Source organism: Sinocyclocheilus anshuiensis, unplaced genomic scaffold (genome assembly GCF_001515605.1).
Source record: "Sinocyclocheilus anshuiensis isolate Anshui unplaced genomic scaffold, SAMN03320099.WGS_v1.1 scaffold975, whole genome shotgun sequence".
Lineage (NCBI taxonomy): Eukaryota > Metazoa > Chordata > Actinopteri > Cypriniformes > Cyprinidae > Sinocyclocheilus > Sinocyclocheilus anshuiensis.
Genome location: NW_015547693.1, coordinates 573,033 through 584,105, shown reverse-complemented (window position 1 = coordinate 584,105; position 11,073 = coordinate 573,033). Strand labels below are relative to the sequence as shown.

The 11,073-nt window shown below is 38.4% G+C and overlaps 1 protein-coding gene across 1 annotated transcript in view; it reads left to right on the top strand.

The window, feature by feature from the left end:
- The window catches only part of LOC107703619 (1-phosphatidylinositol 4,5-bisphosphate phosphodiesterase gamma-1-like), a 48,826-nt gene that overhangs the window by 28,891 nt on the left and 8,862 nt on the right, over positions 1–11,073 (top strand). The window contains 13 exon segments of the mRNA XM_016506312.1: positions 716–840; positions 1,856–1,931; positions 2,045–2,213; positions 2,298–2,420; positions 2,512–2,613; positions 4,473–4,660; positions 4,795–4,995; positions 6,923–7,042; positions 7,123–7,303; positions 8,525–8,602; positions 8,686–8,823; positions 8,931–9,045; positions 10,227–10,390. Coding sequence (XP_016361798.1) covers positions 716–840; positions 1,856–1,931; positions 2,045–2,213; positions 2,298–2,420; positions 2,512–2,613; positions 4,473–4,660; positions 4,795–4,995; positions 6,923–7,042; positions 7,123–7,303; positions 8,525–8,602; positions 8,686–8,823; positions 8,931–9,045; positions 10,227–10,390 — 1,780 coding nt within the window.

The following is an 11,073-nucleotide window of genomic DNA, read 5'->3' as shown; positions in this document are numbered from 1 at the left end:
TGTGTGTGTGTGTATATATATATATATATATATATATACAGTATATATGTGTGTGTACACAATGTATATATGTGTACACACACACACACTATATCATGAATGTCTTGCCATATGAAAATGAACCCGTCAAATAGATGTCTGGCTGACGTACACATGCTTTCAGAGTTGTGGCTTACTAATGTGCAAAACTAAAATATAATGTTGAACAACCAACACAATATGCAACTTGAACAAAGAGAAGTCATCTGTGAAAGTGTATTGTGTATCTGTCAGTATCCTGTAAACGTGCAGGGGAGCGTCTGAATCTGAAAAGGGCAGATGAGTGGAGAGATTTCTATATGTTTTCATACAATATGACGTTTCAGACTGATGAAGTGTTACTATGGTACATTGTGTACTGTTTGCTTTCAGTGCATAATTGATTTTAAATGCTACCTTTTGGGTTCTTCCGTGACTTCAGAACAATTAAGGTAGATTTTTGTGTTTAACCGGTGTAACTAGATTATGAATCTGTTAGGTCGTTCAAGGGGAAACAGTTAAAGACTGACAGAATGGAAAGAGTCCTTTAACGTGTTTGTAAAGAATATATTTGTGGTGTTCATGAGCTGTAGTAACGGTGAGAGGTTATTGATCTTGAGAGTAAGGTGTGTGTCAGTGCTGATGTGTGTTATGGAGGAGCTCAGACAGGCCCTGACGTGTGTGCTTGTATTTTTAGCTATCTGACGGGAGACCAGTTTTCCAGTGAGTCGTCTCTGGAGGCGTACGCCCGCTGTCTGCGGATGGGCTGCAGATGCATCGAGTGTGAGTCTCAACGCAGTGCTCAGCCAGCCATTATTAATGTTACACGAATGCTTTATATGTAAAATATTTCTGTTTTTTAACCTAGAAACTAACATGCTGATAATACAGCTTTTTTGTATTGAACAATGTATCTTACAATAGGTTTTTTTATTTATTTTATTTTTTTCACCTTTTCCTCCCGGTAGTAAAACTAGCGGGCTGCACTAGTATGACACAATGTATTTACATTTTTTTAGTTGGTAAATAATAGCATGCATTTTCTGCTGTTTATTGTTCTAGGTTCTGGGATAAAACAAAACAAATCTGAATTTCAAATACTGGTTTGTTTGTTTGTTTGGTTCTTTTGGTTTTTGTTTGTTTAATTCTGTTTGGTTTATTTGCTTTTTGTTCGTTTGTTTAATTTGTGTGTTTCACGTGTTTGTTTTGTTTTGTTTGCTTTTGGTTTGTCTCATTTGTGTAATTTTTGTTTAATTCTGTTTGTTTTATTTGCTTGTTTCATTTATGTGCTTCATGTGTTTGTTTCTTTTGGTTTCTTCATTTCATTTGAGAGTTTGTTTCTTTTGGTTTGTTTGCTTGGCTCTTTCGGTTTTCGTTTAATTCTGTTTGGTTTATTTGCTTTTCATTCATTTGTTTCATTTGTGTGTTTCATGTGTTTGTTTCTTTTGGTTTGTCTCATTTGTGTAATTTTAGTTTAATTCTATTTGGTTTATTTGCTGCTTCTCATTTGTTTAATTCTGTTTGGTTTATTTGCTGCTTCTCATTTGTTTAATTCTGTTTGGTTTGTTTTTTTCATGAGTTTGCTTCTTTTGGCTTGCTGCTCTTGGTTTGTTTGTTTGCTTTTTTTATTTAACAAACATGCACAGTAACAAACATGCAAACAAAAAGTGCAAAAATGTATAACAATTATATTTATTTATTGTAGAAACTGAAATTTGACGAGAACTATTTATTTTTTAGAACTAGAACTATGCGACTAGACTGACGCGGCAGTATCTGTGTCCTGTAAGTGTGTTGTTGTGTGTCTGGCATCTGGCTGTAATGTGTGTGTGTGTGTGTGTGACCCTCACCACCAAGATCAAGTTCAGCGATGTGCTTTCCACCATCAAAGAACACGCCTTCGTTACGTCTGAGTGAGTGTGGCGTCTGCACACACCAGTTCTCTGTGTGTTTGTGTGATGTTTTGATACGGGAATCTTCTGAATGTGTGTTATGCAATCATCAACACTTTGGTGTTTGCACGCAGCTATCCCATCATCCTCTCCATCGAGGACCACTGCAGTATTGTCCAGCAGAGAAACATGGCCACCTACTTTAAGAAAGTGTTTGGAGAGATGCTCCTGACCAAAGCGGTGGACATCTCAGCCGACGGTCTCCCCTCGCCCAATCAGCTCAAGAGGAAGATCCTGATCAAGGTGAGAGCCCATTGGCTACATGGCAGGAAATGCCATCAAGATTTTCTCAGCTAAGAACATTCATTGTTGGATTGATGTGTTCAGCACAAGAAATTAGCTGAGGGAAGTGCGTACGAGGAGGTCTCGTCTTCAACGCCCTACTCTGAGAACGACATCAGCAACTCCATCAAGAACGGCATCCTGTACCTGGAGGATCCCATCAACCACGTGAGCTCACCTTCATCTGCTCGTTTAGAGACGTTAAATCTGACGGCAGATTGTTGAGGCTCATCGTGGATGTTCACTGTTGTCCTCACAGGAGTGGTATCCTCACTTCTTTGTCCTGACCAGCAATAAGATCTATTACTCTGAAGAGACGTCAAGTAATCAAGGGAACGAGGATGAGGAGGAGCACAGAGAGGTGAGGAAAACACAATCTCAGGAATAACAGCAGCACTGCTAACCTGACTGCAGTGTAATGGTCATTCAGCTGCTCTCAAATAAGTGTAGCTTCAGGGTCCCCCGCGAGTTGCAGAAAATTCAGTTTTATTCAATTCAGGGTCTTTAAAAGTCAAGTGCCTTTATGGTATAACTCGAAGTCTTGATAATCATTGGGGACAGACAAACAGGAATCACGGTTTGGTGTAATTTGATCACATAAACCCATTATAATAAATGCCATATTTAGCTACCTGTGCCCTTCAGCAATCGCATAAAGTTATCAAACACTAAATTCTAAATTAAGATGAATCTTTAAAGCTACAAAAGTGATTGATTTCCTCTCTTTTTTTTTTTGTTCTTTGATGAACAGACATCACAGCAGCTGTTATGAGGTTATTTTGGCTGCTGCTGAACATGACGCGGATCTGACACGCATCATAGTTTCTCATAACTCTTTACCTTTTCTGACCCACCTCAGGTCTTAAAGTCTCTATAATGAGCTGACGAGTTGAATCGGGTGTGTTAGATGAGGGAGACAGTGTTGCTGCTCCACGACAGTTTGGAAAACCTTTTCAGAGACATGTTCTTAAATGGGACTCATATATATAACAAATACTTGCATACATGCACAGTTTTAAGGTAGTTTTAATCGCCTTTTTGGTAACTTCATGACTTAACTGATGACATAACTACAACACTGCACGCTCGTAGTTTCTTTCGCGCTTTAATATGAAATTATATACAGCGTGCGCCACTGCATTTGTGCATGCATTTGAAGAGCACGTGCTATGAGCGCTAGGGATGCACGATATTATTGGACCTATATCGGAATCGGCCGATAATGGCTTTAAATGTAAATATTGGCATCGTCCCGCTATGAAAAATTATGCTGATATGTCTTGCCGATAAGAGGAATACGTTAGCTCATATGTGCTCAGGGTGTGCAGTGTGGCTCATTCTTGAAGCAAAGTTTTGTCTGAATGATGATTAGATTCACTGTTTTGGATTGCTGCATTTAATCTGTGAAAGCACGTACAGAATTACGCGTTTGGTGTGTGATAGAGTAAACCGTAATAGCAGGTGCAGCAGCAGTGACAGCCTCCCCCGGGTCCTAACGCCCGAGTTTTAATCTGTAGGAGGCGCTGTTGACCTACTTCTAATTAAATTAAAAGGAAAATAGCCTACACAAATAACATTTAGACTGTGTTTCTGATTAAATAAAGCAGTATTTAAGAAGCTATAGCTTAAATCACAAACATGACACTTGTAAATTAAATAGTTTTATATATACCGATTTATTCATTAATATGTAGTATGTTTTATTTTTTAAACAAATCATAAGCTTTAAAAGATTTTCAGAATTTTGTCAACTCTTTTGCTTTAGACCATCTACAAATGTTAAATCTTAAAATAAAATGTTAGGGTTAACACGGCATCTTTCTGGGACAAAAGAAATGCAGCGATTGATATATAGTTTATTTAGGCCTATAGTTATTTTCAAAGCTTCAATGTACTGTCAAAAAAAATCTTCATTTTTGTTTATTTAATTCTAGCAGATAAGTTCTTGTTAAAAACATATAAAAAAATATTTTGCTTATAATTTCTGCACAGGAGAGACTTGGTGTTGTTTCCAAACAAAAGGAAATTATTGGTATCGGTATCTGCCAAAATCAGTTGAAAAATATCGGTATATCGGCAGAAATCCAATATTGTGCATCCCTAATGAGCGCAGTATAACGGCTGACAGGAAAATAGTTTTTACTGACATACGGCCTGACAACATCTCATCTGACCGCAGTTGACTGCTACTGTTCAGTGTTACCTCCTCATGTTCTTCAGATCAGTAACGCCATGGACCAGCATGTGACGGAGAAGTGGTTTCACGGGAAGCTGGGAGCGGGGCGAGACGGGCGTCAGATCGCCGAGCGTCTGCTGTCGGAGTACTGCCTGGAGACCGGCGCGCCCGACGGCTCGTTCCTGGTGCGGGAGAGCGAGACGTTTGTGGGAGACTACACTCTCTCCTTCTGGTAACAGCACCAGCTTTACCTCGTCCTCCTCTCAGAGCAGCAGTGGACTGATGGTTTACTCATGAATTGGCTGTAAAATAAGAGCGCTTCTGCGTCGTGCTTTGGTTGATTTTGTGACTGTTTCTTCTGGTCAGGCGGTCCGGTCGGGTTCAGCACTGCAGGATTCACTCTCGGCAGGAGGCCGGCAGCCCCAAGTTCTACCTGACGGATAACCTGGTGTTCGACACGCTGTTCGCGCTCATCACACATTACCAGCAGGTGCCTCTGCGCTGCAACGAGTTTGAGATGAAGCTGACCGAGCCAGTGCCACAAACCAACGCTCACGAGAGCAAAGAGTGAGTCCCACATCCACCTCACATCTGGTCTAGCTGATGGCCGAAAGGACTTAAAGAGACAGTGCACCCTTTCATTTACTCACCCTCATGTCCTTCTAAGTAACTTGCTTTCTTTGGTTAAAGGATATTGGTAACCAGACTGTTTTGGTTACCATTGACTTCCATTGCATAGACCAAAAACCCCTCCAGACATTTCTCTAAATATCATCTTTTGCGTTCCACAGAAGAAAGTCATTCAGGTTTGGAATGACATGAGGGCTAGTAAGTGACAGAATTATCATTTTTGGGTGAACTGTCCCTTTAAGAATAGGGATGCTATGAGAGTTTTGGTCAAAATGATCACAAACTGTTATTTCTATCATGCGTCAGGAAATTATAATATATAGTACTGTGGATGGATAATTGTTTAGTACTTTTGAAACATAGAAAGAGCATACTGTTTGAACTGAGAATAATTATCAATTAATAAGCAAAAGAAAGAAAGAAAATATCTGATTCAATTATGGGCTGAAACAATAACTGGTGAGAAAAAAAAATGGTTTGAAAAAGCCCCAGGAAGTTTTATTGGTAGATAATTATTTCTATGTTATGGCCAGTGGTAATATACAATGGCCAATAAATATGCTGAATAGTATAAAAATAATATATTAAAATTGATTGTTTAATATTTGTCACATTTTTAAGTGTTATAATAATGTCTTTCAATTATCTTTATTTGGGGGCTTTTCTCAGCAAATATTGATATGCTGTCAACTGTGAATTTAATTAGATTGCAGTTAATTTCGTGATATGCTAATTGATTAATATATTGACATCCCTAAAATTACCCTACTGTTCAAAAGTTTGGGGTTGGTAAGATTTTTGGGTAAGATGTTTTTGAAACGAATCTCTTCTGCTCACAAACGCTGCATCAAATACACAGTAATATTGTGAAATATTATTACCATTTAAAATAGCTGTTTTCTTTGTGAATATGTGTTAAAATGTAATTTATTTCTGTGATCAGAGCTGTATTTTCAGCATCATTACTCCAGTCTTCAGTGTCACATGATCTTCAGAAATCATTCTAATATGCTGCTTTGCTGCTCAAGAAACATTTCTGATTATTATCAGTGTTGAAAATTATCAATTGTCGAAATGGTGATACATTTAATTTTTTCAGGATTATTTGAGTAATAGAAATTTTAAAAGAACAGCATTTATTTAAAACAAACAAAACAGCTTTTGTAACATTAGAAATGTCTTTAATGTCACTTTTGATCGATTTAATTCATCCTCACCACAGTTTGAGGTCCTGAATGGATCTGTTGTGCGCAGAGTAACACATTCACCGTAAGTGATGACGAGGAGGATGAAGGCTTTGTTGCGGAGCAGCCTGAGGATGGATGCTGTATACGAGTAGCTCTCTGGAGAGATCCTCCGAGCCGTGGCTTGAGCGTGGGTGGGAGGGATCTCCGGACGCTCCTGAAACACTGATGAGAATATAAAAACACAAAATCCTCTAGTCACCAGTCACATACTGTACATCAAAGAACTTTTCATTTACATCTCGTCATTGTCTGGCGGAAGCCTCATATATCCTTTTTTTTATATATAAATCAATGCTATTGGTCACTCTTTATGCCTATATGTGGGTTTTATATATATATGTAACCAATAAAAAGTATTAAAAAGAGCTTGTGACTGAACCTTGTAACTCCATAGGACCCTAAACTGTCGGCAAAATCTCATAGTTTAAAGGAAAAGTCATTAGAAATAAGTTCTAAAAAAAAAAAAAAAAAAAAAATCAAAAGTAGTTTATTTATTGATTCTCTTTGTAAGTAAGCTAGCGTGTGAGTGGTAGAGCGGCAGGCCTGGAGCAGGGTTTGTGTGCTGTTCCTGTCCTCCCGTGTTTCCCGTCTAATCTGAACGTGTGTTTTCTGTGCAGGTGGTATCACGCGTCTCTGTCCCGCAGTCAGGCTGAAAACATGCTGATGAGAGTCCCGCGTGACGGCGCTTTCCTCGTTAGGAAGAGAACAGAAGTCAACTCTTTCGCCATTTCCTTCCGGTGAGATCCAGGCTACCGCTCTCATGTTGTATTGTGTGCTTGTCTCTGCAGCTCTACACACTCTCGTCTGTTTCTCTCAGGGCGGAGGGCAAGATAAAGCACTGCCGCGTGCAGCAGGAGGGACAGACGGTGGTTTTGGGCACCTCAGAGTTTGACAGTTTAGTAGATTTAATCAGTTACTATGAGAAACATCCACTGTACCGTAAGATGAAGCTGCGCTACCCCATCAACGAGGAAACACTGGAGAAGATCGGCACTGCGGTGAGTGGATCTGGATGAACATCTAATCTGTGATTAAAGGGAAAGTTCACCTAAAAATGAAAAATCACTTCCGCACCTTCATGTTGTTCCAACCCTGAATGACTTTCAGAAAACAAGATATTTTAAAAGAAGATATAAGAGTCTTGTTAAACCACTGACTTCCTTTGTATGGACAAAAATAAAAGCACTTATGTACGTTTCTCAAAATATAATTTGTTCCACAGAAGAAAGTCAGGTGTACAGTTTTGGTCTGAAATGAGAACAGAACGACAGGATTGTCATGTTTGGGTGAACTGTGCCGTTAAAATAAAGTGTGACAGAAAATAGCTCTAATTGTGCGTTAAGACGAAATTTATGCTGTAACAATTACAAAGTGAAAAACAAGGTCTTTTTTTTTTTTTTGACGTTTTCATAAAGCCGTTACTGAATCTCAAATCCAACAAAAAGTTAGGTCATGCATAATCATTAGAGCCCAACCGATATATCGTTTAGCCGATATTATCGGCCGATATGTGGCTGTCGCAGATATATCGGTATCGGCGAATATGCCAAACTTTTGACTATACTGTACTATAATATAGCATACACATAAAGAATATCGGCCGATATATCGGTATCGGTCTTTTTTTACTCCCTAATATCGGTATCGGCCCCCAAAAAACCCATATCGGTCGGTCTCTAATAATCATGACTGATAACTGTTCATTATTGATAATTTGTGACTTGTGCTCATTGGTAATATTAGTATTAAATGTATTAATGTAGCTAGTGTTTTGTTCTAATGCTTAATTACAACAATTAATTTGATGCATCTCAATAAATTTGTTGAATATCTTTATCTGTGATTTTTTTTAAGAACATTCTTTTCAAGATTTTTAATTCTTAAATTGTTTTAAGAACAGTAGTGAGAAAAAAGATTTAATGCAATTAAATTAGAATAAATAAAGAATGCAAAATATTCTTAACCTTATTCCTTAGAAGTTAGAAAATAAGAAAAAGGCATTTAACAAGAAGGTTATGTTTTTTTAATCTATTTTTTGTACAGTCTTTCTTGGAAACTGCTGTTTGAAAGAACCAGCAGGTTTTGCGCTAGATCTGTGTATTATTGTGGTTTTGGTTTTCAGGTTTACCTGTTAATTTTCAGTCAGCTGGTCTTACTGTCAGGCGGTGTTTGTGTGGACTGAGATAAGTGAAAGGTCGTTCTTTTCTGTCTGCGTGCAGGAGCCTGATTATGGATCTCTGTATGAGGGCCGTAACCCGGGATTCTATGTGGAAGCCAATCAGATGCCCACGTTTAAGGTACCTCTGCGCTCCAGCTGCAAAATGAGTTTCTCATGCTGTTGACTTTAGTGTATGACGGGTTTGTGTGTGTGTGTGAGCAGTGCACAGTACGAGCCATGTATGAATACAAAGCCCAGCGCGATGATGAACTTTCCTTCAGTAAGAACACCATCATTCAGAACGTGGACAAACAGGAAGGAGGCTGGTGAGTACAAGACGCTGTCAAAATACAGCTGCCAGTTCAGCGTGAAAGAACCCTGAGGACCTTTTATTTATGTATGTGTGTGTGTGTGTGTATATATATATATATTGTGTGTGTGTTTGTTTTTGTTGTGTTGTGTCAGAGGCGCTCTGGGCTCCGACCTTTACCCCTGTTCTCGCTCTCGCTCAGCAGGCCACAGAGAACAGTCCTCTGGGAGATCTCCTGAGAGGAAGTGTGGACGTGTCTTCCTGTCAGATCGGTGAGTGTGTGTGTGTGCTCCTCTTCCCTGATACACACTCATCAACACATCGCTGTGTGAGGCCCTTACAGAGACACACGGCGCACACACTCACACACACACACTCACACACACGCAACGCACGCACACACACACATACACACACACATTGTTTGAATTTAGATTAGAGCAGCCTGAAGATTTAAAATAAACGTGAAAAAATTTTTTGTTTGTTTTTTTAGCTTTTTACCTAATAATTCAGAAATAAATATCTAAATATTTCTCTCTCTCTCTCTATAATTAATTTAATAATTATTAATTAATAATAAATTAAGTATTGATTTAATTTTGTTATTATTATCGATAATACTACTACTAATAATAATAATAAGTAATAATTGTTATTTTTTTATTTTTTTATTTTTTCCATGTATTGCAATAATGAGAGAGATCCTGTATTTTTTTTAACAATATAGCTCAACCCTAACTATTTTAGTATCATTTATATACTATTTTAGTTTGTTCATTTTTTAAATTTTAATTTCATTTTAATTTTAGTGAAAGTTTTTGTGATTTCTATTAGTTTTTTTAATTACTTTATGAAGTTTTTTTTCTAAACTAAAATTAATTAAATAAATAAAATTAATAGTTTATTATATGTATATATATTTTATTGTATTTTATTTTATGTTAATATTTTATTTCAGTTAATGTTCATTTCAACTAATGATTTTCTATCTCTCTATCTATCTATCTATCTGTCTATCTATCTATCTATCTATCTCTTCTTTCTTTTTCTTTCTTTCTCTTTCCCGGCTAACGTCACCAAACCCTCTTATTTTTCCACTGTCGCCTTTTCATATACGAGACTTTTTTTGACCATAAGTTCAGTTCAGTCACTGTGCTGCCATACACTCTCCCCCTCTTTGAGCATCCTGTTTCAGAACAGAAATATGTTGATTGCGGTAAATTGAGTTGGGCTACTTTTCCACTGTTGCTGCGGGTTAAAGCGATCTCCCCCGACTCCCCGGATCACTATTTTAACGGAGGGGATCCCCAGCAGAGGGGAAGACCGCAGAAAAATAGCTTTTGGGCTGGTTTTGAATCGCAGTTGGGCTGGTTTTGTTTGACAGACCTGGCAGCCCTGAGTTGCATGCTGTTTGATGTTGTCTTGAGCTGTGTGTATGTTGTCTCTCCTGCAGTGGTCAGGCCTGAAGGGAAGGGCAGTAGACAGTTCGTCTTCTCTTTGGTCCCTGTGGCTTCACCTCGCACCGGCCCAGTGCTGGACATCGCAGCCAGTTCACAGGAGGAGCTGAAGGACTGGGTGATGAAGATACGCGAGGTCACCATGACCTCTGAAGCCAAGGTCAGCTACCATACCATATCTCCTCCTCTCCAGTAGGCTTGCCGCGATAGACGGTGCTGACGGTGATACCGGTGTTAAGCCGCAACACCGGTTACGTCACTTGCCCACCGCGTCACCGACCCCCACCGTCGTTTAGATTTTTTTATAGTAATAAAAATCTTTTAGTTCAGTAAAAGAACAGACACTACAATTAAAAACTGAACGCGGCTGCTCAATGCAGCGTGCCGAACGACAGTCGCATCACAGATCAGATTTAATTTCTCCAGTGAGGAGAGTGAGTCGAGCTGACTGACAAGAAGAGTGAGCTGAGACAGACAAGACGATCGCGGATGATTTAGTTTCGAAACTAGATGCAAAAGAGCCTGTTTGGCAATATTTTGGCCGTTTATCTAAGGTGATTTTGGAAGTTTTTTTAAACATTCGTTTCTTATTTAATTGGTTCCACATTGTTTGCTGATTTTTATTTTATTTAAACTTTGTGTCATTTATTTATTTTATTTGACATCAAGGTGTATGCCGTGCCTCCAAGCTTTCTTACTCGTTTTGCTAATAAACGTTCTGCGTTTCTTATTTATTTGGTTATATATTATACATGTTTACTTAGCCTATTTCCAGTTTTGTATACCTATTTAAACTTTATGCAAATTATTTGTTATTTTATATTAGGCATAGCCTGCCCTATA